The 26879-nt window shown below is 51.4% G+C and overlaps 7 protein-coding genes across 7 annotated transcripts; 6 read left to right on the forward strand and 1 right to left on the reverse strand.

Annotated features, from left to right (window-relative positions):
• Positions 1-548: 548 nt before the first annotated feature.
• Positions 549-3378, forward strand: N7532_010257 (uncharacterized protein; the record flags this gene model as incomplete). Its single annotated transcript, XM_056622748.1, has 3 exons — positions 549-904; positions 994-2806; positions 2881-3378. 3 exons carry the CDS (start codon positions 549-551, stop codon positions 3376-3378), a joined length of 2667 nt encoding a protein of 888 aa, XP_056470164.1.
• Positions 3379-4190: 812 nt separating this feature from the next.
• On the forward strand, positions 4191-5886 carry N7532_010258 (MFS transporter; the record flags this gene model as incomplete). The annotated part of the gene is made up of 7 exons (XM_056622749.1): positions 4191-4262; positions 4327-4347; positions 4406-4463; positions 4520-4579; positions 4634-5014; positions 5086-5282; positions 5335-5886. The coding sequence occupies 7 exons, from the start codon at positions 4191-4193 to the stop codon at positions 5884-5886; spliced, it is 1341 nt and encodes a 446-aa protein (XP_056470165.1).
• A 598-nt stretch (positions 5887-6484) lies between these two features.
• On the forward strand, positions 6485-8485 carry N7532_010259 (uncharacterized protein; the record flags this gene model as incomplete). The annotated part of the gene is made up of 1 exon (XM_056622750.1): positions 6485-8485. One exon carries the CDS (start codon positions 6485-6487, stop codon positions 8483-8485), a length of 2001 nt encoding a protein of 666 aa, XP_056470166.1.
• Positions 8486-9443: 958 nt separating this feature from the next.
• N7532_010260 (C2HC-type zinc finger protein) lies at positions 9444-10607 on the forward strand (the record flags this gene model as incomplete). The annotated part of the gene is made up of 1 exon (XM_056622751.1): positions 9444-10607. The coding sequence occupies one exon, from the start codon at positions 9444-9446 to the stop codon at positions 10605-10607; it is 1164 nt and encodes a 387-aa protein (XP_056470167.1).
• Positions 10608-14438: 3831 nt separating this feature from the next.
• On the reverse strand, positions 14439-15665 carry N7532_010261 (DUF3716 domain-containing protein; the record flags this gene model as incomplete). The annotated part of the gene is made up of 1 exon (XM_056622752.1): positions 14439-15665. One exon carries the CDS (start codon positions 15663-15665, stop codon positions 14439-14441), a length of 1227 nt encoding a protein of 408 aa, XP_056470168.1.
• A 2517-nt stretch (positions 15666-18182) lies between these two features.
• N7532_010262 (uncharacterized protein) lies at positions 18183-18768 on the forward strand (the record flags this gene model as incomplete). The annotated part of the gene is made up of 2 exons (XM_056622753.1): positions 18183-18536; positions 18610-18768. 2 exons carry the CDS (start codon positions 18183-18185, stop codon positions 18766-18768), a joined length of 513 nt encoding a protein of 170 aa, XP_056470169.1.
• A 2545-nt stretch (positions 18769-21313) lies between these two features.
• Positions 21314-24616, forward strand: N7532_010263 (LEA domain protein; the record flags this gene model as incomplete). The annotated part of the gene is made up of 2 exons (XM_056622754.1): positions 21314-24034; positions 24092-24616. The coding sequence occupies 2 exons, from the start codon at positions 21314-21316 to the stop codon at positions 24614-24616; spliced, it is 3246 nt and encodes a 1081-aa protein (XP_056470170.1).
• Between the last annotated feature and the right edge of the window lie 2263 nt (positions 24617-26879).

Genomic DNA, 26879 nt, shown 5'->3' on the forward strand with positions numbered 1-26879 from the left:
AGCGGACAAGCAACGGCCATAGCCACGTTGCGGTGCAGGGAACGAGTGAGACCAGGGTGGAGACGCAAGCTCGCACGGAGTCTCGGGACGCAGGCAGAATCCGCGAGGACAGTCCAGGGACAGTGCCATTGGCGCAGGCGTGGTCCCGGGGCTCCTCAGGGGCATGAATCAGCAACCAAGCAGACCCTTGGGGCTAGCGCACCCCACAGCCTCGAATGGGAAAAAACCCGCATGACCCTGAAGGCTAAGCCTGGATGAAACCCTGACTGGGGCGTGGTGCTCCACCGCAATCCACTTGAGTATACCCATACCTTCAGGTACCGCTTTTACACTGTACCGTACCGCGTAACGGTCCTGTGGCAATGGCCCCTCCTACCCATTGGTGAGCTGGCGGCTTTCCCCATGTTCTATTTATTTCTCTGCTCTGTCCGCTCCCGAGTTTTTTCCCATTTGAATCTCCGATCTTGCATGATCTTCGCCGACGTATGCGCTGCCCACCCATCTAACCTATGCGTTCCATGTCGCCGTGAACGCCTTTCGCCTCCAGCATGCAATTTAACAGCACCCCGTGGAATCCCACGGGCAATACCGGGGTGGCCGGCCGCGTCTATGGCGCCTTGAAGCTGGTCTGCTGCACCATTCCCGCGCGCACCGTCTCTAACGCCTTCAACTGGGAGGTCTCGCGCAAATTCTGGTTTTCTTTCCTGTTCGTCTCGATTTTCGCCGCCAAATTGCTTCATCTGTACGCCCATATCGATTCCATCCCCGTCGGAACCCTTTTCCTCTGGGGCTCGACCTTTTTCGTACAGGATATCATTTTCTTGTTTCTCGCGCATGGTTTGGCCCGGAGCTACCAGACACGATGGCTGCGCATTACCGCGGCTGTTGTTTTGATTTGTGGCAGGTTCGTTTTCTTTCTTCCCTGGCGTCGCGTGCGCGCCCGCCCGATTGGGAATTCCCAAGCCAAACCCCTTGCTAAATTTATTTCCGCAGTCTTGGACTTTCCGTCATGGCCGCCGCCAACACCTCCTTCTACTTCACCACCGGTGCCGAAATCCACTGGCGCCAGGCCGGTGGATTTAACCGCGATCCCGCGTCGATCAACACCCTGCTCACTGGCTTGACCGGTCTGGTCATCGTCGAGGCCCTGTATCTGGTTGTGGCAGCATGTGCCACACCGTATCTCTACAACGGCATCGGAGGGGTTATGCATACCTGGAGCGAGTTTTTGGTCTCGATCTGCAAGCCGGTGGTCAAGCCGCTGGCCGATATGGTCTTTCGCCGCTGGGGCAAGGGCCGCAAGTTGTTTGAGGATTTGAAGATCTACGAGCCCGTTCCGCTGAGCGATTACGATGACGAGGAGGACAAGATGGGCAATTCGGCTCCTCTCCTCGACCAGCCGCCGCAGCTGCAGGAGAACAGCAGCAAAAACGATCCCTCGCAGCGCTGGAAGACCGTCGCCAAGCGTGCGCTGATCATCGTGCCGACCGCGTTTATTTTCTTCCTGCGTCTGATTCGCCCCTCGGAGGAGTCCCTCTGGTTCCTCTCGCAGACCGTGATCATTTCTCCCTTCGCCGGAGTCGACTCCAAGGGCAAGCTGAACCAAATCTCCGACGACCCCTACCTTCGCGACAAGTTGACTGCTCTGGCGGCCCCGCCCCGCTGGGATTGGTTCCCCGAGGGCGAGTGGCCTGGTTTCCGTGACTGGCAGACTGGTCCCCTCGGCGGCGACAAGTTTTCCCACTACAACACTAAGGAAGACCCCCTGCACGTTGGCAATTTGGATCAGGATGTTCTGGAGCCGCTCCGCGATGCGCTCAGCAGCGGCAAGGTCAACATCAAGCACATATTTGTCTTTAAGATGGAGAGTACCCGCTACGATGTCTTCCCACTTCGCAAAGGCTCTTACATGCACGACCGGATCATCAACTCGTACAAGAACCACCGCATTCCCAAGGATGTCCAGCGCCGCCTGGCCAACTTGACCCAAGTCGCCGAGCGTCTGACTGGAGCCGAATCCGGCTTCCACAAGAAGGGCGCCATCAAGCCCTACGGTGGGATCCGTGCCGATAACTCGTACACTGGTGGTACATTCACCCTCAAGAGTATCGAGGCCACCACCTGCGGTCTTTCCCCTCTGGTTATCGATTTCAACCACGAGTACGAGCACCACATATACCAGCCCTGCATGCCACACGTCCTCGATGTTCTCAGCGCCGGAACCAACAACAGCGAGAGCAACGACTACAAGCAGTGGCCCTGGCGCCCGACCTTCATGCAGTCCATCACCGACACCTACGACCACCAGGACCGTCTGACCCCTGCCCTGGGCTTCAAGCCTGAGAACATCGTCACCGTGGAGAAAATCGACGAGGAGATCGAGAACGGCAAGCCCTGGAACTACACCAAGTTCAATTTCTGGGGTTACCCCGATGGTTCGATGGGCAGCTACTTCCGCGACGCGATTGAGAAGGCTGAGCGCGACCACGAGCGTCTTTTCCTCACCCATCTGACTGGTATCACCCACCACCCCTGGGACTCGCCCGATGGAAAGTACGAGGAGCTGGTTGGTAGCGAGACAAACTCGTTCGGTGGAAAGAATGACGGACTGAACCGCTACCTGAACACGATTGGCATCAACGACGAGTGGTACGGTGACTTTTTGGATATCCTCGAGGAAACTGGCGTCGCCAACGAGACTCTGATCGTCATGACCGGTGACCACGGTCTTTCTCTCCCGGAGGATGGCAACGTCACCCCTTACGACAACCCTCTCGTTTCCAACTTCCACGTCCCTCTGATCTTTGTGAGTGCCCCAACCTACGTTTTACTTTTTCATTTTTTTTTTTTTTAATTCTCGCTCATACTAATACGTTCTAGGCCAACCCCAATCTACCGCCTATCTCCATCAACTCCTCCGTCACCTCCGTCCAAATCCTTCCTACCATCCTCGACCTGCTCAAGACCTCCGGCTCCCTCGACGCCCACTCCACCCGCGCCGTCAAGGACCTCCTCCCCATGTACGAGGGCCAGTCCATCATCCGCCCCATCGTGACCAAGAACAACGACACCGCATACTACCAGTTCACCGTCATGAACACCGGCGGCTCGCTCGTCGCCATGCGCTCAGCCACCCGCCCCTACCGCCTCATCGTTCCCCTTGTCCCCGAGGTCGAGTGGCGCTTCACCGATCCCTCCAAGGACCCGCAGGAGCAAGATCCGATCAAGTCCTTCGATCTTGACGGTCTCGTCGAGGCCATCGAGTCGAAACACGGCTCCAAAGCCGTGGAGTGGACTCACGACGCTGCCCGTGCGGCCCAGTGGTGGGTTGCAGACAATTGGCGGAGATATGAGTATGACCCGTCCAAGCCGAAATAAACCCAGGAAGAGGGTTCGGATTAAGGCGAGAAGAAAAAAAAAAAAATTTGCATAGGCTTCTAATACCCAGAGAGATATCGACACAACTTCTGGATTTGGTTGTGAGGGCCTGTCTCCCGTTTTGTATGATTACGGATTCTCGGAACTTTCTGCAGACTCTGATAGCATGGCGCATGGCTGGGAGTTTGATTTTGTACATACCTTTTTGCATTACCAGGGGTTTCTTTTTTACATTTAGTTAATGAGCAAATATTTATCATGATTGTTCGATGATTTCCGTGTAAATGTCCTACTGGGATGGGGTTCAGCTTGTTTTCTAAGGTTGAATTTCTAGGTGAAATCATAACTACTTTCCTAACATTGAAATTGGCATGAATGGAATAAACTGATTAACTGAACAAATCTTTGTTGGAGGCTAGCAATGAGCCTCACACTGTCTTAAGACCCATCAACCCTGCCAGAGCACAGCTGAAACAACCAGCCACCACCTCAAGATGAAGACAATAACAAAGCAAGGAGGGAGAAGACATTCCCAACCACAACTCCACCACCAGACAAGTCAGACACCATTTACACTCCTCATACTTAATAGTAGTAGTAGTAGTAGTAGTAGTAAGGGTAGTAATGTACAAATCAGGCACCCAAACCCGCCATTAATAATAATCGGGCGATCAGCCGTTCATGCAAACCCAAACCCCACCAGCCCCCAGCCCCTCCGGAGGTTCCCCATCGCAAATTTCAAGCTACCCTATTACTCAAGCGACGTCAATCACCTCCGTGGTAAAGTCGGCAAAATGGGGCATTCGTCGAAAATGCCGTGGCTCTATGAGTTCCGGTCTTCTGAGACGTTCATTGTGCTCGTTGTGGCGATTGCGATTTTCACGGTATGTGCCAGCTTTGCGGTCGCGGATTTGAATATGACTAACGGGCAACGAGTTTGGTGTGTAGGATACGTTTATTTATGGCATGGTGAGATTGAGATTGTTATTGCGACCAGCTTCGAGCTTTTTTATTGATTCAATGTCAGGTCGTACCGATTATCCCCGTCGCATTGGTTGAGCGTGCCGGCGCCCGCGAAGAAGACGGTACGTCACCCGTCCTCCGTGATGCGCCACCGCTAACATCAATGATATTGTTATAGCTCAATCATGGGTCTCAATTATGCTAGCCGTCTACGGCGGAACTCTGCTCATCGGCTCACGTACGTCTTACTTTACCCGCCTTCATAACCATACCCAAGACTAACTGTATTCAGCACTATTCGGCTGGTTCGCAGACCACACCCGCTTCCGCCGCCTCCCCTTCATCATCGGGCTAATCGCACTGGGTGCCTCGACATTCCTCTTCGTCATCGCCCGCTCAATGCCCATCCTAATCATCGCCCGCGGCTTACAGGGCCTCTCCGCGGCGGCAGTCTGGGTCGTAGGTCTCGCTATTGTCTCGGATAATGTGCCCACGGACCGAGTGGGTGAGGCGACGGGGTACACGACCATTGCGCTGACGTGGGGGTTCTTGCTTGGTCCCACCATTGGCGGAATTATGTATGAGAAGGTTGGGTTTTATTGGACGTTTGCCATGCCCGCTGCGCTTATTGTTGTTGATGTTTTGTTGAGATTTGCTATGATTGAAGCTTCTGGTGAGAATCTCTACTTTCTGGGCGGTTGGTTTGCGTGTTTTTGATGGGTTATGCTAATGTGATGAATACAGAAGCTACCGAGCACGATAGGAACATGCGCGCGGAAAATGAGCACGCGCCGTTGCTGAGGTCGAGATCGAATGAGTCTGACACAGAATCAACAACCGAGCAACCGGCTACCATCTTCGACCTTCTCAAATCACCTCGACTACCACTAGCATGCATCGCAACGCTAGTAATGGCAGTCGTATTCTCAGCGCTGGAAACAGTCCGTCTCCCACATCCCTCTACAACCATAAAAGCAGACTGACACCATGCAGACCCTCCCCCTCTACGTAATGGAAACATTCAACTGGTCCTCCGCAGGCGCAGGCCTAATCTTCGTCGCCTCCTCAATCCCCAGCTTCCTAGGCGTGCATATCGGCAAAATGATCCCACACCTCGGAGTCCGTCTCCTGGCAACATCCGCCTTCCTCGTCGCGTCAATCGCCTGGATTTTAATGCGGCTGGTCACGCACAGCACAACAAACGACGTTATCCTTCTTACAGCCCTGTTGCTTATCGAGGGTCTGGCTATCGTCACGGTCGAGGTTACCTCCACGACTGAGGCTTCTGCTGTCGTCGCGGACTACGAGGAGGAGAATCCTGGCGTCTTTGGCGATAAGAGTCCTGTTGCGCAGGCTTATGCCCTGTTCAATATGGCTTTTGCGGGTGGTCAGCTTCTCGGTCCGATTCTTGCTGGGGGAATGCGGGTGCATACAGGTTGGAGTGGGATGACGCTTATTCTCGGTGTTATTTGTGCGGTTACGGCTGTGCCGTTGGGACTTTTTAGTGGGCCGCGGAGGAGGGGTGGTGAGGTTGGGGGTGAGTAGATGGGTTTGAAAACGATTTGGCATAGATTTCCGGTGATTTGAGGTATCTACAGCACTACATTGGATTTTCTTCTTGTTTGTTTTCCATGGCGATTCTATATAGATTTGGCAAATTCGGGTTCCAAGGTGAACATATTACAGTTAACATCATGATACCTAGAATATTAAGGCAGCTTCATTAGTATCTCAAGCGGTCCATGCCAATACATACTACATTCCTCTGTGTTCACCAATCAAAATTGGATTTGACTGGGAGCTGCAACGCCACTGGCATAGAATTACGTGGGTTGAATTACTGCCGGCAAAGCGACATGTGATACATCACCTCAGGCTCTATCGCCAAGAGGAACTAGGCCAGGCGGTAGAGACAACACCGCCTATCTCCAGCTCGTATCACATTTCCCAGATTGAGGCTTGAAGCTGGCCGTAAGACGGAATCGATACCGGAGGGGCGTAAGTTACGCCAGGCACCAGTGGGAGCCTAACGCCCGAACCACCTCCGCTTAACTATATACAACTAGAAGTAGACGCGACTACTTCACCAAGGACGACCTCGAACAAGTCGCAGCAAGCCCAGCCTACACACATCACCTTGAGAATGAGACGATGGCATCAAAACAACTGCCAGACTCCCACTATCACCCTCATCAGCCAAATCCCTCATTGCAGCAACTGCTCCGCCACAGCGACCTTCGATGAAGCATCATGCCCTGCCACGACTGTGCCCCCTTTACCCACGAAATCAGAGGGATCGAGACTGAAATGGCCGGGCAAGGCCCGATACCTGGGCGAATTCTCGTCCGACGTCAAAGTTACACAGCCTGCGCGAAAGGTCTCGAGAGTAGATACAGGCTCTACACCGACAAATGCCCTGCCGAGGCCGGAGTTACTTTTCGACGATGAGATCCGGCTCGTGAGGCTGGAATCGAGTTATGTGGAAGGGCCGGTGCATGTGCATTTTGAGAAAGTTCATTTACATCAAGCTCCTGTTCCCGGTTATGATGCGCTTTCGTATGCGAAAGTCGGTGATCCGCTGCAGTGGAAGGCCGTGTTTGTGGATGAGTTTTGGGATGTCATTTTCGTACATCAGAGCTGTGAGGAGGCTTTGAGGAGGTTGCGAGAGTTGAAGGTTGCGACGCTGGTGTGGATTGATTGTCTTTGCGTTGATTTGCTTGATGCTGTTGAGAGGAATCATCAGGTTGAGCTTTCGCGCGGCATATTTGAGAATGCAAAAGCTGTTCTCGCGTATCTGGGTCCCGAGTCGGCCGAGATTCGAATTGTTTTCGATGCTATCAAGGGCGCAGGTGCTAGCGGGGTTATTGACTTTCAATCCGAGGCATCGCGGAATGCATGGCAAAACGTTCTTGACCTCCCCATATTCGCGCGTGTTTGGGTTTATGGAGAGGTATTGACAGGAAAGACAATGAAATTACTCGCGAACGAGCTGGTCACCTGGCCAAACGGGCTAAGCGTTCCTCAACTCCCCGACTTAACCCGTCGCGCAATCTTCTCTCTCAAAGACGGAAGCGAACCATCAGATCGTGAGCTCCTAGACGTCCTACTCACAGCTTCGCAGTACGAGAGCACCGATCCAAGAGACAAAGTCTTCGGCATCCTGAGTCTCGTTAACGAAGGACTCAAGCCCGACTACTCGCTCCCGGTGGAGGACATCTACACCGGCATTGCGGCATACCTAGCCACATATCTCTGTGACATGAGAATCCTAGCATTCGCAGGCGCAAGTCGATCAACACTCGACATCCCATCTTGGGTTCCAGACTGGAATCAGAAGAAGAGTCTTGATCTCCCCCGACTCGATATCGACAGTTCTGAACTCAGCACTAACGAACGTACCGTCCCTCTTGCCTTCCATGGCATGGTATCGAACAACATCGAGATCCTTGTTGATCCCAAGTTGAGAGCATTGCAATGCTCCGCGATAAAACTTTGCAATTACAATAAGTGGCAAGGGATACGCCCCAGGCCATTCAGGTGTCGTATCTTACCGAGGAATATTCAGGGACGTCCCGTTGATAACCGTCTTCAAGTACGAGACTTCGACCTCCAGAGAGGCGAGGTTAGTGCGTTCCTTATTCAAGGAATTGACCATCCTGTTCTTCTGCGACATATTCCCAAAAAGGAGGCCTACGAGCTGGTAACGACATGCATCGCCGCGTGCTATCCATCGACACCGGGTGAAACGCTCATCCCTGGTCTGCCAAATGAATCAGGACAGGAAGCTCCATCAATACTGAACGTCTATCCACTGTCCGAAATGGAAAAAGAAAGTATTTCAAATTTCGACAACAAAGCTCTTAGGGTAATCCAGCGGCACACGAGTACCCCTCTCAGCCCAGACCTACGCACCTTCGCCCACGCCAGCGCGAGGTACATCGACATCGCAACAATTTTCCAATCCGAACTAGGAGGAATCGAAAAGTCCCTCCGCGACTCATGGCGCGAGCAAGAAGAGAGAGTAGGATGGCTATTCAACGACCACAAAAAGCTCTGGTCCTTCGTCTCGTACCTCGAAGACCAAGACTCCGACATCCGGCGCGGCATCGGGAAAATGCCACGCGCAGAAGAAGTAAACCTGTGATATTTGGCACAGAATACGCGGTATGGTCTGGTACTGACAACCCTGGTTAGGTCAGTCAGTACAGTGTGGAACAGGCTTACTAAGTTCCATTCGGAATACTGAATCTCCGATTCAGTACGCTAGTGTATATAAGACCGTATGCCCCAGATAGTTTTCAGAACTAGACAATCCCTTCTGTTGAGTTATCACATCTGGTAGCATGTCCTACTAGGCCTGCCTCCTACGGCAGGCCCAGTGGTGTGTTGGCCGGCGGGCAACTGCTCGTTCTGATGAGCTTCGGCCAAAGCTCTTCGGAATATGCGAGCTTTGTTTACTCGCCATCAACTTCGGTCTACGTGCCCAAGTTCGATCAAGGGCCTGAACAGGAGACTGAGGGTGCCAGATAAGGAGCAGGAATGAGAATACTCTTCCACAGTTGGACTACCATGAGATGTGGGAGCACCATTTACCCCGGAATAAGGACAGTCAACTCCTCCCGTGACGCTCGGTACACATCGAGGACGTCATGAAATCTTATTTCGAGCGGGGAAACGCCTCAGGAAGCCGCTAGGAGCGAGCAAGGCTAGTGGAAGCGTGTGTTTTGTCCCTCATTCTGAAGCCTATGACGACCTCTTGTGGAAAGAACGGCAAGTCGACACTGTTCTTGAACGCCCATTGGTAGGCGTTGGCTACTGAGATGCGGACTCAGTGAATACGAGAGGACCCCCTCAGTTGAAATCTCCTTGTCAACATGAAGTGGAAGTGCTATTTCGAGGGCATAAATAGTGCCTCGGAATCGGCTGAGAAAGAGTGTCTATGAGAACAACTCATAGTGACCATCCAGTCGGAAAGAACCATCCTATACTGAATTTTATCTTATGTCTTCAATTTTGTTCTGCGTTTCTTTGATACTGCTTCTTCAATCTTTTATTCTGTTGATCGTTCTTATACAATCCCTATGTCCAATCAAGGAGACCTTATGGAATCGGGCGAAACCACGGGTCCTACCCAGGGGACGATACCGGAGACCATTGGTACCCCAGGGGCCGTTCCGAACCCCCAATTGTCACGAGCCATATCACCTGGGACAATGCAAGCTCTGCATGCACTCCCAGCAGACATGGCGGAAGCCCAGTACGTTCAGTGGCTATCCGCTACAAACCCGACAGCCCAGGTCCAAACCATCAAGGCCTTGGCGTGGGGGATCCAGGAAGGTCAGCGCCGACAGGAGGAACAACAAAGAGCTACCGAAGCGGCAGCCAACGTTCCGAGTAACTCCTCAGGATCAGCCATCCGTGGAACAGCTAGCACAGCTGGACTCCTTCCTGGGAGAGCAGATTGGGAGACTCGGAAGGCACTCCTCAAGGACCTAGTGGGAATCCCTGAGTACTTTGGGCAATTCAAGGACGATGCGGCGCGCAAATGGATACTCGCGTGTGAGCGCCACTTCCAGGATGTGGAAGGGCTTACCGAAGTCGAGATCTCAGATACTCAGAAAATTATTGCAGCCAAATCGAATCTCCGGAAAGCTGCCGAAGACCGATGGCGGGTCATGTACGGAAGAAAATCAATTCAAGGCATGCAATGGGAAGAGTTCAAAACTTGGGTTGAAGAGCAATTCAGTGAATACCTCAGTCCGGAAAAGAGGTATGCCAAATACCGAAGGATGACCCAGGGGAACCAAACTCCTTTTCATAAGTATGCAGCCGACCTACGCCAAGCGGCAGACGATCTGGAATTCAGAAATATGTCCGAAGACCTGATGATAGCGGATCTGATTCATGGTGCCAAGGCAGATCTCCAGGTCCGGTGGCATGCTCTACCAAAGCATCCTACCGAATGGAACGCCGTTGTGAAAGCCTTTGTGGGCCTGGAAGAGGGAGCTACTAGAGGACATGCTGTATCAATAACAGGTGACCCTATGGACCTCTCATACATGCAAGGTGCACCGCTAGGATCCACTCCAGGGAGGAAGAAAGAATTCAAACAGACATCAGAGAAGAAGGGTGAGCAGTCAAAGCCCAGGATTCCAAGAGGCCGTTGTTTCAATTGCGGCCTGTCTGGACATTACAAAAGAGACTGCCAAACCTCAAGGAGGAAAACGCAGAACACAATGACATCGCCGTCGGGAAAAGGACGGTAAGACAGGGAACAGCTAGACCAACCGCTGTTAAGATACTCCTTGATTCAGGAGCCTCCCACACCTTTGTGTCACAAAGGTTAGTGCGGAGAATGGGGGGAGAGATTCAGTATCAGAAAGGTGGGAGATCGCTTTCGGTACGATTACCGGATGGCGGACAGATCCCCACCCATGGATCCTTTACAGTCCTTGTAAGGATTGGAGGATGGTTCGGAAGGATCAATGTCTGGGTTCTTGATATCCCAGAACATGATATGATCCTAGGCAGAGACTTCCTTCGGAAATACGACCCGCGGCTAAGTTGGCGTACTTCGCAAATGCGGATTCGAGATGACCAAGGAAGGGAACATACGGTGCTGCCGCTGCAGGGCAGCCCGGTTGTCACGAAGGGCATAGCTTCGTTCGACTTGCTTACAGGAAAGCAAGTGAGACGCGCTCTGAGGAAGCGCATTACTCAGGCCTATCTTTTTCTTGTGCAGCCTACACAAGATGAGGCTGAGGGTTCGGAATTCAAGCTGGTCGTTCCGCACCATGACGACTCGAGAGTTAGGGAGATTCTTCTGAAGCATCAGAAGGTCTTTCCGGAAGAATTGCCGAAGGAGCTACCGCCAGAACGTGACCACGCGCATGAGGTGGATACAGGGGACGCCAACCCTGTGAATATTAATGCATATCCGCTTTCCGTGGAGAAATTGGATGAGTTGGGCCGCCAAATTGAGGATCTGATTCAGAAGGGCCTGATCCAACCGTCCGCAAGTCCATGGGGGTTCCCAGTCGTTTTTGTTCGGAAACCGGACAATAAATGGAGGATGTGTATTGATTACCGAGCACTGAACGAGGTCACTTTGAAGAATGGTTATCCCTTACCGAGGGTTCAAGAACTCCTTGATATCATCGGTAAGGCTAAATTCTTGTCAAAGATTGACCTGGCGTCGGGATATTGGCAGGTTCGTATGGAAGAATCCGCCATTCCGAAGACAGCTTTCAACACAGTCTGGGGGAAATTCGAATGGCTCGCCATGCCATTCGGGCTGTGCAATGCACCCGCCACATTCCAGACTTTGATGAATCAAACCTTACAGCCACTTCTCGGAAAGTGTGTGGTTGTGTATCTGGACGACATCTTAATCTTTTCTGAATCAATGAATGACCATTACCGACATCTTGACCAGGTCCTACAGCTATTGGGACAGCAACAATTATATGCACGACCGCAAAAATGCATATTTGCTACCCAGCAACTAGAGTTCTGTGGTCATATCGTCGGAAATGGAACAGTTCGTACCCAACCAGAAAAGATCAAAGTCATCCAGGAATGGCCACGGCCAAGGAATGTGCACGAAGTTCGACAGTTCCTTGGTCTCGCCACATATTATCGACGGTTTATCCGAAGCTTCGCACGAATTGCAGCACCGCTACATGAGCTTCTAAAAGAAGCTGATGCTCAGCTTCGGGTAAAAAAATTTCGTCCTGTCAGATGGAACACCGCAGCAGGATTGGCTTTTCGGAATCTTAAGGAAGCCATGGTTACTGCACCGGTTCTGATGCAGCCAGACCGACTCAAACCCTTCATTATCGAGACCGATGCATCAGAATGGGCTATCGGTTTCGTACTGTATCAAGAAGGCGAGGATCAAAAGTTGCATCCAGTAGCATTTGACGGTCGAAAATTGAGTACCGCAGAACTGAATTATCCGGTCCATGAAAAGGAGCTGCTTGCAATCAAGGAAGCACTCCGACTGTGGGATCGATACATCGAGAACGGAACCACCACAAGAATCATCACAGACCATGCCAGCCTGCAATACCTCCAGACAACTAAAACATATAGCAAGCGACTGGCTAGATGGGTGGATGAATTTCAGCAGTATGACCTTAAGATTCAGTACCGAAAGGGGTCAGAAGCTGTGGTTCCAGATGCAATCAGTCGGCGGCCGGATTTCGTCGAAGACACACCAGCCAATATAGCTCAAGATCGCCCTGACTGGGTGGCTCAGTTAAACACTCTTACAGTAGGGGATTTTTCAGAACAAGACTGGCTCAAAGCCACTGAGGAATTCTTGCGTTCTGGACACCTCCCTACCAACAAGAAGCTGAGCCGATACGTCAGAAAATTTGCACCACACCTCGGCTACAGAACAGTGAAATTACCGATGAGAGCTGATGCGGACACTAACCGTCAACTGGTTTTCACACATGCTGACGGGGTGGTGGCACCATATCTTGAAATGCCCCTCCGAGAGGATTTCGTGCGCAGAATGCACGAGGAATTTGGACACTTGGGATATCCTGGTCTTCAGGGAGTAACACGGCCCCGCGCCTGGTGGCCGACAATACGAACTGACATCCAGGAAACTGTTAAGAGATGTCCAAACTGTCAGGTTGCCCAGGGATTAAACGAATCCCTGGAAAGAGAGACTGCACAGCACCTTGTGAAGGAAGGAATCCGTCCGTTTGAAAGGTGGGGGATCGATCTTGTGGGTCGCTTACCGACGACTCCGAACGGTAACCAATGGATCATCACCGCCATTGATTACGCTACTGGTTGGACTGTGGCTCGTGCTGTACCGGATGCCACGGAAGAAACCATTGGCCAGTTCTTACACGAGGATATCTTCATTCAATACGGTGCACCACGGGAAATAATTACCGACAATGGCCGGAACCTGATTGCTAAAGCAGTGGAATATTACATCAAACTTTTGAAAGCCAAGCACCGGACCACCACCCCGTATCACCCCAGAACGAACGGGAAAGTTGAAAACTTTAACGGGATACTGGGCCGGATGCTGACAAAATACCTAATGGGTAAACCAACCCGACTGTGGGATGAATACCTACCGCAAGCTCTTTTTGCCGCAAGGGTTCATGAACATAGTGTGCTCGGTGTGAGCCCGTACTATCTGGTGTACGGAGAACATCCAAGGATTCCGAGTGACGAGAATTCGGAATGGGACGACTCAGTAGGACCTTTCCAAGATTGGGAAGATCGAGTCCGTCTGATAAATCATGCGCGGTCTAAAGCAAATGAGCTTCTGTTAAATCGAGCTATCAAAACCCAGAGAATTAGGGATGAAGCTGTGACCAAAACGAGTTTCAAACCAGGACAATGGGTATTGCTTCGGAATGAGTATCGACAGAAGCTGGATTGCCGCTGGTACGGCCCCTACCAGATCTTGAAGGCGCATCCATTGGGCACATATGCGCTGGCCGAACCAGGAGGAAGGGTCTTGAGGAATTTGATCAACGGAGCGAGGCTTATCGAAGCGCAAGTTGATAATCCAGATAGGCTGTGGACATCGTCACTAGCAAAGCGGGCTATTCAAAAAGCGGGCTACACGCTACACAAACCACAGGAAATTCGCAAGATCCTAGACAGCGAGGAGCCTACACCCCCCTCATACTCAGAACTCTCCACCATCACCAGAGCTGAGTGGGAAGCACGTGAACGTTCAGGGGAACATTCAGTTTCAGTGGGGGAGGATGAGGCTATCACGGAACGTGTCATTTCGAAGAAACGAATGAAGCAGCAACGTACCGTGAGGGCTGTCAAATCTTCCGCAGCAAAAGGCCCTGCTGCAAGTAAAGAAGATACAGAAGGAGCGGAAACTCGTAAAACTAGGGCTGCTAGAAAGGTTACCGAACGACAATTGAATACTGAATTGGATTCATTTCAATACAGTACATCTGGCCACCGCCAGGAGGGCAGGAGCGCTCTGGAGATACTGAAACCCATCCGGAAATCCACGCGCCAAAGGAAGCTAACCAAAGACCGAAACCCTGACTTGATCCAGTATTAAGAAGAGACAGATTCAACCATGTCCACTACGACTCTTAGTTCTGCTCTCTCTCTGATTCCGAAAGACCACTACCTTGCCATGAGCTCTGAGTAGGTGGCTTCTGGGTTAGAAGTTGGATCCGACGTCCAATTCGGTATGCATCCCATGTCGCTCGTTGGCGAACTGAAAGCGCATCATGGTAGGCCTGGCGCAGAACACGAAGATCAGACTCCTGCCGATCCAATTGAGTGGTTGGGGACACATATAGGCGATAATCCACAGCTGGCATGTCCTCATGCGGATTAATTGCTGGTGGAAGGTCGAAATACCAGCCTGAACGGGTCAGGGAGGTCGGAATGGCTAGAGAAGGTGATTCTACTGAAGCGCGCGGATGCTCCTGAATATTGGAACGGACTCGAACACGACGAGAACCCCTAGTTAAGCCATGGGAATGGCCTCCCGGAGTGGAACTAGCTCCATATCCTCGGAAAACACCAGAACGGGATTGACCATTGTGGCCTTGAGTAACAGGGGCAGTAGGCTGTTCCAAATGCCGGATCACTGTGCCAGAACGAGGTGGAGCGGTCTTGGCTAAAGCTTTGGTACGACCTCGTCGCTGAACCGTTGAAGGAGCAGAGCCTGTAGCTGCAAGGGATTCAGAATTCTCGTACGCCCTTATCCAGAGAGGACGCATGGTACGGAAGCTGCATTTGGCTCCTCCATCCAGAAAGGCACAACACAGACAACTACCCTGGAACATCAGAGTGTTGCTGTCATCTATCGCCACACGGCAGCTCTCAAAGGAACCTTTTCCAGAGGAACAGTAGCTACACTCCTCACCCAGAGGTGCAAGCTGTCCGAAACGCTGCGCCATTGCTGCTCGGCGCTGTTGAGCGCGGTTGCAGTTTTTGAACTGTGGAATACCATCCACCACCCTCCAATCCACGTACCGAGGTTGCTCAGGCAGCTTCCTAATTACCGCTCGGTCTGCATCGGTAGTGAATGATGAAACAAGGGGATTTCCTCTCATATCAATGCACCACTCTGCTAGTTTGGTTGTTGGAAGACCGGAATATTGGAAAAACGGAACCTGGCTTTGAAAACGCAGACGCCAACGAGGAACTGGAGAAGATGTTTCAATATTCTCCTCCTCAGGAACCGTCCGTTCTTCTTCTTCCTCTTCCTCCTCTTCCTCTGCTTCTTCCTGGTGAGAGGGCAGCGTTCCGTCACGTAAGGAGCGAGGATCCCCAGAAACCGAATCTCCGCTCTGAGAACCGGCCATGATGGCGGGTTCTGGCGACCACAAGCATTCCAGTCGCTCACGGGCCGCTGACACAGCAGCTTCCTCCAGGCTGTCCGAAGCCGCTCGGGCAGCTGAGGGACTGACGATGGTGATGAGTGGTTGAATGTTTACAGACGGAGACAGAAGAGCCTTTTCACTCCTTATAAGGCTAACGTCCCTTACCCACTGATTTTCCATAACACATTCCTTGATACCGTCTTTGATTCGGTGACCAAACGTTCTTTGATCTCTTTGAATCACTACTGAAAGGATTATCCTTCAATAGGTGGATATGGAGATGATACTGGTACAGAACAAAGACGTGGAGTACCGAATCCCTGCTCTTCCCTGAACTAATTTCGGTACTCTTTGTTTGACATGCTTACTCCGGTTCTGATTACTACCCAATTGCTATCTGAGTTCCTCCCGTCTTTGATCTCGAGGGCGAGCTCGAATCTAGTGGGGGAGGATGTGATATTTGGCACAGAATACGCGGTATGGTCTGGTACTGACAACCCTGGTTAGGTCAGTCAGTACAGTGTGGAACAGGCTTACTAAGTTCCATTCGGAATACTGAATCTCCGATTCAGTACGCTAGTGTATATAAGACCGTATGCGCCAGATAGTTTTCAGAACTAGACAATCCCTTCTGTTGAGTTATCACAAACCTAAAACTCCGGCAAGCCTCAACATCCAAGATCCAACACGAATACACTTGGGACCTAGAACGATTCTGCCTCTCATACGTTTCAGGCTCCGCAGTCGCGCCCGCAGGCTCGGACGACGTCGAGCCCGAGGAACTTATAGCGCATATCAGTGAAATTAGAGAATGGGCCGAGACGACGGAGAAATTGTTGAGGATTATGTCGTTCACGGATAAACATGTTAGCTCGAGCTGGCCTGATTTTCCTGGTAATGACCTTGCGAGGACATGGTTGGCACCGTTTGAAACGGGGGTTTGGAAGTGGGAGAGGTTTCGTTCTTCGCTTGTGGCGAGGGAGGTGCTTTGGGGGATGCGGCTTCCGCCGAGCCTGGATTTAGCTACGAACTATAATTTTAGAATGTGGGTGCTTATGGGACTGATGGGGTTGAAATTTGAGGAGGTGCAGATTGCCATAATCTAGGGCAGTTTCTTTTGCATACTAGAGATTTGGTGAGCAGGGAGAAATAAATTGAATCATATTCTCTTATGATAATGCCGCACCTATGCCCAATATATTCTCAAACCTAGCGTCATCTCCCAGATTCATCGACTGCATCCAGATCATCTGATCCAGGTCTGGGACATGGCTTTGCGTGTCGTCGCCCGCAAAAGCCGTAGAGTCGTGCTCTATGCTTCTTAAAGTCCGTCGGGATTTTTTCCTTCTTGTGGCGTGCCGGTGGGTTTGGCCCCCGATGTCCGTTTGCCCATTCAGAGGTGATGAACATATCCCGGTTTTCTTCGGACACTTTTCATATGCTATGGGGTCCAGAAATGTCTCCCTTGCAGTAGTTTGTCCAGAGAAGAAGATTTTCTGGTCGGATATTAGAATGTGTTGATTGCGGATGGTAGTCCGGCGGTCGTGGGGTTGATACTACCACCCGATAGCTTATATGTGAGGCCGTTATCTCTCTCACATCCCAGGCTTTGTACCAAAACCCGCCTGTGTCGTTTGCTACACTTCTGAGGAGATGGAGTGGCAACATCAATACGTTCCGGAGATGGAAGAGAGCGGCGCCAATACTCGGTGTCAATAATTTTTGGCAAGCAAGACCAAATGGGTCCCTAAGCCTCCGACGGGAGTCCCGACGGCTCATCAATTGATCCTGTTAAATACCAACACTGTTGAATACAACCAGGCGTAAGCGAGGAATAGAGACCTTGTTGCTCAAGGAGAGTACTAACTGGTTTCCCCAAAAGCCATTTTTGTGGTGACTCTTTTTCACTCCCAATTTCATTGAAATAACTCAAGCATTCACTTCAGATTCCCACTTTAATGTAATTCTTCACTTCCAATACTGCTCACCGGCCAAAACCCCAACTCAACAACATCATATTCACTAGATGCAAAACAAGGCCATGATATGTGTTCCTCATGTAGAAAGAAACCACAGTTAGTTGAAGAACGAAAAACTCGAGGCAAGGACTAACACTCAAAATGTGATGTTCATACCAGTACTAGTTTGAATTATCTCTCACCGCTTCACAATAGACAAACCTGGCGTTTAGACTTAAGCTAGTCAGTATACGCTTTAGGCCCGCATCACATATACCCGACAAGAGTAGGTGACCAGGGCCAAAAACTGATAAAAGAAAAGCAGAGCTATCCTTCACAAAGATCCTAAAACTCCATCCATCGTAATAAGGCATGAACAGCAGCAGAGATCTTGACCGCCGAGCATGTTTATCTCGTGGTGTTCAAGGTTCTTCCCCGCATTCACATCCGGCCCCGCTTTACGTCACAGACATCACCAGGTTCAGGCCGCCCGCCCCATCTTGAATTCCTCTTCCCTTCTCTCCATACCTGTTAGCACTTTATGACAGCCAGAACCATTTACCTCATCACGTCCCGCAATGCGGAAGTCCAACGGGCGCATTTTGCCATCTTTGTTCCTTCCGCCGCACAACCAGACCAAGGAACGTTGATCGAGGCAGTCGGCGCACCGATGACCGGCTACACTCTGGAATTCAAGCGAAACTATTCTCCCATCAACGACACACAAGAGCATTACTCGATGATACCGATCGGAGATGTCGACTCTGAACACATCCTTGATGCTACAACTGACGTGAAGAGCTCCGACAACGAACCGAGAGACAACCTCGAGATCGCTGCAGCCCAGGTGCCGACCCCTGGACTGAGCGAGAATTTCCTGGCACCAGTCAACGATGTGAGTAATCCTACCATCATCCCCATGCCTGAAGACGGCGATGAAAAAGCTTCACTAATGTATATCATATCAGACCTCAAACAAGCGATGCCAAGAATGGACAATGGAGTACATCCGCCATCTCGTCGGCAAACGACTGATTGGATCCGGTGCCATACAGATCGTCCAGTCCAAGCGTGATCCACCGAACCATGGGACGGGACTACAACCTGCTTTACGGCGTTCAAGCTAGGGAACTTGGATATCGAGGACCGTGCTGTCTGTGAGAACAATGCAGGAACACAACTGGAAGCTAGGAGAAATGGGATGTATTGCCACCGACCACTCCGCAGAGAGTCGGCCGAGCACGGAATCCGCGGCTAGTCTGCCAATCGAGGTTTAATACCGATCGCACGTCGTCGGATCTGTAGGAACCATCCCCGAGCGGCCGGTACTTCAAGTAGCTTTCAACCTGCGTAATCGCGGGGATCTCCATCGACACTATGCCATTTGCCATCTGCGACTTTTCCTTTGAATTTCAAGGACTTCTTCTACGCCAGAGCCCATTGCAAAAGCATCCCGAACCAAATACGATCGAAAAAGCTGTACATGGCCACTGACATATGGGGTCAGCGCAACTTATCCCGGCCGACTGCTTCAAATCCTCGCAAAAGCTGAGTGTAAAATAAGCACAACCACTAGCATCTGAACTAACACGCAAAAGCAGCCTGCTCCCCACGCGAAGAATGCGACATTCTCCACGTGGACAGAAAAGCAGTACAGAATGGCCACTCATACTGTACTAAAAGCACTGCAGCAAGGCCCATTTACTAAAAACAGGCCGCGGCGGAGAAAACTTGATTTGCGCCGTTGGGCTAGCCAAACTCTGATTTGGCGGCTGTCGGGGATTTTCTATAGTGGATCACAAAAGTCCACGCGAGAGACAACGTCGCAGATCGGACGTCAGACCTACAATTGTCAGTCGCACAAGCAAACATAGCGATCATTTTATCCAGTTATCATCAGAAATTGTCAGGTAGTAATTGTAAGACTGTCAGCGCTTGCTCTGCCTTGAATTTGCCCGATGATATCAGTTGTCGCTTCAGATGACTTGTGTGGCTGACGGCTCCACTCTAATAGATTAAAGATGATGAATCTCCCAATCGAGCATGATCTCATCCGGCCGAGACCCCGGTGGCTTTAGCGCTCGACCCTCTCCTTTTTCTGCTTGTCGCGGCCAACCAGGAGCCCTGGTCGATGCGATTTGGCCTGACGATTGGCTCGTCGATACAAGGGGATGATATCAAGGTAAGCGGTACACATTGCAGGATCGCTGTCATCGTCATATCTGAATCTCATTGCGAGAATGAGAGCGGCGGTTGTGAGTTTCGCAGAATCTGCGCAGTATCTCTCTTGTAGGCAATTAAGTCTTTCCAAAACTGCGAAGTCGAGCTGGTTAACGTATAGTTGCACTGTCAAACAATTCTAGGTTCAAATGGTAGCATCTGATGTAATGGGTTCCTCGAGTTTCGATTCGCGCGTATGAAGAACGGGGAGAGAGAGTAGGAAGGGAAAAAAAAAAAAAAAAAAACCTGATGATCGGCATGCACAAGCGACGTCGAGGCTGGCGTAAAACAGGCCACTGTAGTCATGAGCCACAGGGCAGGGCGTCATGACAGGGACTGGACAGTGGTAGACATCGAAGGGGCAAATTCGACTGGAGCAAGGAAACCTGGGAATTAGCCTATACCGTATGCTGATTTGCTCCCACGTTTTATCGAAAGAGCTGCTTCCGTGGATCGCAACCGTTTGACAACCAGTCAACCAACATTGAGGACTTTTCTCGGCCTGCCATGGTCCGATAGCCTGCGAATGCTGGTACACCTGTACAGTACGCAATTTTCCAAGAAAAAGATTCGAGTCGATGGACGGATTGCTGGCAGCGATTTCTGTTGACCAGAAGTAGGACAGACACGGCATAGAGTAGAAGATTGTTTGCATTGAAGGAATCGGCTGATAGAGGCAAACTTCACCCCATCAAAACGGTGCTACCTAGTGGTCCCTCCGCGTCATGTTATACTCCATACCGGCCACGCCGTGCTCCACCTCCATACCCCGATCTAGCCACACCTCCCACTGCCGACGTTGATTCGCAAGCCCCCCTGCCCCAGACAAGGATCCGCCGTCTCTAGGCGCATCTCGACTCATCAAGCTAGCTTCCAAGTCCCACTATTATGATTCCGCTGGTACAACAGCTGCGCTGTGGCTCTGTGGCCCCCCAACCCATACTCTGCACCGTGCACTGCGGTGTACTTGGATCGATCTACAGCCGATAGAGCAGGGATGCGACGGTGGTGAGAGCACTAACGATGATATCAACAGGCCATGACGTAATGGGCTCGATGAGTTCTTGTGCCTGATACAAAGCTACTTATATAGGTCGCTCGTTGAGATGTCATGCTCGATGATATCAGAATCTTTGAACTTGTTCATTTAAACTCGCTGCTCTTCGCAAGAATCCAGAGATTCTTGTTTTATTATTTTCTCTTTCAAAATCCCTTTTGCATAAGCCTTGAACCTTACCTCCCGATCCTCGCTATTGTACATTATACCTACCTCCCTCACGAAGCTTACGACGTCACTATCCTATTGCGACGAACACCCGACTACTACATCGATCCAATCAGTACACACTCATACTCTTGATTGAACTGTTATTATCGTCTCGTTTTTCGATCACAAAACCTTCAACCCCATACACCCGGTTCACCCCCATTGTCCTCCTACGCCAGAGCATAATGTCGTCTCCCGCTGTTGGCAAAGCACCTCCCAAGCTCGGCTCGAAGAATGCAACCCCTCTAAGGACCCGCAAGGGCTCCGGCTCCAGTGCCGCCCCGAAGTCCCCCAGTGTCGCAGAAAGTCCAAAGTCCGTAAAGAAGACATCCGCGCGCAAGCTCACCCCCAAGGCACCCCAGCCTATTGACGACAACCTCGACGAGCAATCCATCCCCGAGACCCCGTCGCCCAAGTCTAAGAGTCAGATCGCCTCGTCCGAGCAACGCCGCCCTTCCTCTCCACCCGAAGATGTCACCACCCAGGCTTCCGGCTCTGCGGCTCCTCTTGGTGGCGCCGTGGGTAAAGCCAAGGGTCTTGCTGGCAAGGCCAAGGATACCGCGCAACAGGGCGCCTCATCTGTCACAAAGAACCTGCCCAACCTGCCAATCGACTTGTCCACGTTGAAGGGACTTGTTGTTTCCAACGGAGGCAAGATCCTGGGACAAGATGGAAATCCTCTCGGCGAGGTTGTTGAAGGGGATCCCGATGACCTTGTTGGACAGACTGTTGGTGATGATGGTGAGATTGTTGATGAGGAGGGTGATCTCATTGGTCGCGTTGACGTCCTTGAAGGTGCTGTCGATCAAGCGAAGAATCTCCCCGAAGAGGCTGGGTCCAAGCTTGACGCTGCTAAGGACCTTGTCACCGATCTCTCCCAGCTGGAGGGCCTGCCTGTCTCCGACGGCGGCGTGATTAAGAACTCTGCTGGTCAGATTGTTGGCAAGATCACCGAGGGAGACCCTGAAGATCTCATCGGATACACTCTCAACGACGATGGTGAAATTGTCGATGATGAAGGCGACGCAATCGGTCGTGTAGAGCTTATCCCTGTTGAAGAGCAGAAGAAGGCGATTGAAGAAGCTGTCGGCGACAAGGATGAAGTTGACGACAATTTCGAAGATGCCCAGGATGGTCTGAATGCTGATCAGGTGAAGGGTGCTGTCGACGATGCTAAAGGCCAGGCTGAAGACACTGTTGATGACGCTGCTGATCAGGCCAAAAATGCCGTTCCTGATGTCGATGAGGCCAAGGGTGCTGCGGAAGAGAACATCAACGGTGTCAAGGACACTGCTGAAGACGTCGCTGAAGATGCCCAGCTCCGCATTCCCGATCTCGATACTCTTGAGGGCCTCACCTGCAACAAGCGCGGCTATGTTATCGACAAAACCACCGACAAGCCTGTCGGCGAGCTTATTGAGGGCGACCCCAAGAAGGTGGCTCGACTTGGTGCTACTCTCGACGAGGAGGGCCAGTTCTGGGACAACCGTGGCAACGTCATCGGCAAGATCAAGGCTCTCCCCATCGAAGACGACGAGGAAGAGGGTCTTTTCGCCGGATTTGAAGGCCTAGTTGTTGGCGAGGATGGCTGGGTCGAGGATGAAAACGAGACTCGCGTCGGTCGACTTGTCGAAGGCGATCCCAAGAAGCTGCTTGGTCGTGGAGTTGATGAGGATGGTGAAGTCCTCGACCGCCATGGTAGCGTCATCGGCCGTGCTGAGCGCTATGAAGAGCCCGAACCCGAGGAGGAACCTGCTCCTGATGTCTCTGTCTTGAATGGCATGCACTGCAACAAGGCCGGCTATGTCATCGGCTCGGAAGGCTTCCCCATTGCCCGCGTTGTCGAGGGTAACCCAAAGGAGCTTGCCGGCAAGCAAATCGAAGATGGCGAGATTTATGATGGCAAGAAGGTCGTCGGTCGAGTCGAAATGATCCCCGAGGATGAGCTCGAGAGCAAATCCGAGGGTCCATTTGCAGGTATGGAGAGCCTTGTCGTTCGAAAGGACGGCTTCGTCGAAGATGAGGATGGTGCTATTGTTGGCCAGCTCGTCGAAGGCGATCCCAAGAAGCTGCGTGGTCGTGCTGTGGATGAAGATGGCGAGATTACCGACAAGTACGGCAATGTAAAGGGTCGTGCTGAGCCCTATGAACCTCCTGAGGCCGAGGAAGAAGATCTGTCCATCCTGGAAGGCAAGGTCGTCAACAAAAGCGGCAACGTCGTTGATCCTGCCACCGGCGCTGTCTTCGGCCGCATCGTCGAGGGCGACAAGAGCCTTGCCGGCTGCAAGGTCGATGGCAAGGGCCAGGTCTGGGGCGACAACGGCCAAGTCGTTGGTCGTGCCGAGCTCATCTCCGATGCCGAGCAGCAAAAGGCCGAGGGCCCGTTTTATGGCTTTGATAACGCGGAGATCGCGAAGGATGGCGTGGTCATGGACGGCGATCGTATCATCGGACGTCTCATTGAAGGAGATGCGAAGCGCCTTCGAGGCCGCAAGGTCGACGAAGATGGCGATGTTCTCGACAAGAATGGCAACTCCATCGGCAAGGCTGAGCGTTGGGAGCCCGAGGAGAAGCAGCGCGATGTCAACCCCATGGCTGGTCGTAAGGTCACCAAGGAGGGTGAGGTTCGTGATGCCGATGGCAACCTCATTGGCAAGCTGACCTCTGGTAACCTGGCTACTCTCGTTGGAAAGTCCATTGACGACAATGGCTTCGTCGTCGACAACGATGGCAACAAGCTGGGAGAATGCACCCTGCTTGAGAACATCCTCGATGAAGGCCCGACTCCTGAGGAGAAGGAGGCACAGGAAAAGGCTGAGCATGATCGCCAGCTTGCTGAGAAGATGTGCAACATTGTGCGCCAGACACTCGATCAAGTCAAGCCTGTCTGCAAGCAGATCACCGACGTATGTAGAACCAAAAAAAGCGTGCACAAAGCGAATCACTAACTGAAGTCATTGCAGCTCCTTGAAAAGGCTGACCGTACCCCCAAGGACGAACTTAACGAAGAGAAGCTCGTCCAGAGCGTCAAGCCCCTCCTCGAGCAGGGCGGCCAGATCCTGCAAGAGTGCAACGGCGCCATCCGCGCCCTCGACCCCGACGGTCGCATCGCTGCGACCGCAAAGGCTCGCGCCTCTTCTCGCGACGCTACCCCCGAGGAATACCAGCTGGCCGACATGCTGAAGGAGCTGACTGAGACTGTGGTCAAGACCATCGACAACGGCAAGAAGCGCATTGCCGACATGCCTCACGCCAAGAAGAAGCTGAATCCTCTCTGGGCTCTGCTGTCAGAGCCACTGTTCCAGATCATTGCGGCCGTCGGACTTCTGCTGAGCGGTGTTTTGGGCCTGGTTGGCAAGTTGTTGGATGGTCTTGGTCTTGGTGGTCTGCTGAACGGCCTGCTGGGCGGTCTGGGTCTCGACAAGTTGATCAGCGGCCTTGGGCTCGGCGGCTTGACTGATGCGCTTGGTCTCGGTGGAAACCAATAAATAAAAAAGATGCTTTTTTGGACTGGTTCTATAGGGTTGGTATTTCATTCAGGCTGTTGATTCCCAAACGTGCTCTAGTTATAATGCGCCTATTTGATTTCGTTCCTTACTCCGCGCTCTCGGTCTGTTGTGATGTCTTTTGCTGCTTGGCTGTTTGGAAAACTTCCTACTTGCAATTTCTCTGGCTTGCCTATTTGATCTCATATAGGAGTTAGTAATGACTTGCGTACTTCTTTCTAATTCTGTTTGCGCCATACGTGAAAATATAAGCCGAAGGTCCTTCTCTGCCTTGAACACCTCTCCGTCGTTTTATGAGGAAAATGGACAGCTGGCTAACCAGGTGTATGATCTGACACGAAACCAGGATTCACATAGAGCATCGAATCCGTAGGAACAGGATGGAGGTGACAATCGATATCAGTAAGAAAAATAATTGCGGAGCGAAGCGAAGCATTCTACAACGGCAACCCGGTTCAAGTCCTGCGCTTTCATTGGTCGGAGATTACACCGCTGCTTATATTCAGTTTCCAGCTTCTTGCAGTGACCCTGATTTCTACTGCATGTGGGACCAGTTTGGTCATGCATCCACGATATGAGATTATACATGCTAGCCTCGCTCCTTCCCGTGCCCTCCTTTGCGCAGTCTTGAAACGTAATTTCGCCGAGATTTATGAAAAAGACTTAGCCCTTGAAATATTGCTAACCACAAGTCGGGTGATATGCTCGTAAGGAGATGAGGGAATTATCACGAACTCTGTCTGTATTGGAGCTTATATTTGACCCCTTCCACTATGATAATGCAGTTACTATCCTGAGGCCCTAATAAAAGTTTACGACTTGCAATTGAAGGGATCATCAAGGATTTGACTTTACTGGAAATTTGATAGGATCAAAGCGGTATGTTAGACCCAGGCTCAGCCCCAACCCAGTCCGACGGATCCAGGTTCGTAGTGCAGTTTGGCTGGAATGCAGCGTGTTGAGATTGTAGGTCTTGATTAAGGTCCTTTTGCTGCTTTATATCAAGTTCGTGATTAGTCTCCCGTACCTCACGATCTCTCTTGCCGATAATCAACTGGGCCTTGTCGTCATGGCGTTGTTTCTCGTCCGCTCGACATTGCTTCTTTCGACCCGAAATTGCTTCCTTCTCTGCGAGGCATGCCTGCTCCTTCGTTACAAGATCAAGTTTGTCGCTCGCGAATTTTCTATCAGTTCCTTGTATAGCTGCTTCTCTTCTTCGCACGAGGTAGGGGCAACTGGGGGTTCAACGTCTTTATCATTCGGAGTGTACTTGCTCAGAATCATATATTCCGAGTGGTTATGGCGTTTGTATGTCTCATCTGTAATGAAGAAGCAATCCCATGTCGCCCATGGACCAGGAGGGTGCCCCGCAAGAAGGATCAAGGCCACAAAGAGTGATGGCATTTGGAGTGGTACATCCGTCTTTTTCGGTACCGGATGTAAAGCAGCCGCAAGTATAATTGAAGTCGACACCACAGATCTGTTCGCTGGCCTAGATTTTTACTCCCCGGGGGCAACAGGTACTGGGAGAGCTCGAGGATAAGCAGGAGCTGCCTCCAATCACAACCTGCTGAGCCGAGGCAGATGCGGCAGCCAGCAGGAATACGACAGATTTTGGATTTTGCGACCATCGTTGGCTAGTGGGTTGCAGATTTTGGTGGGACAAGAAGAACATATTTGAAGCCAGGAAGCAACCTCTATAAATACTTACGGGGGTAGAAGGGGCAAAGCCGCTTCATCATATCTGCGACCACGATCTGCCATCTGTATTATGTCAGCCAGGAATAGGGAGTCTCCGCGGAAGCGGACGATCATCAATATGTGGAGCTTCTCTATTACCGTGGGCGTATAGGTATGATCGTTGTTTTTATTCCCTTAAACTCCTATCCCTTACATATCTTCGACTATTGTGGCTATAGAAAAGCCGGTTACGGTGCATGGATCGCATCTGTCGGCTGCATGATTCGTGGGGAAAAACAAAACCAAGTATAGGTTAATTCCGCCAGAGCGGTCCGAAATGCTCATTGATCACTCCTTCGACGCTAAGCGTGGACATCAACGCCATTTCTGAAGATCAGCAACAGAAAAAAACCCAATTCCGAACAGCGTATCACATATGTACAAAGTACAAATCATGATTCAAGCTCCGAAGCATGGAGAAGTCGCATTTCCACCAGCTCGGTAGAAACTTAAGACCCATACTATCTTGTAACACAGCATTCAATCCACGGAATCCAACGTGGGG

Source organism: Penicillium argentinense (genome assembly GCF_028826775.1).
Source record: "Penicillium argentinense strain IBT 30761 chromosome Unknown utg000010l_segment0_segment0, whole genome shotgun sequence".
NCBI lineage: Eukaryota > Fungi > Ascomycota > Eurotiomycetes > Eurotiales > Aspergillaceae > Penicillium > Penicillium argentinense.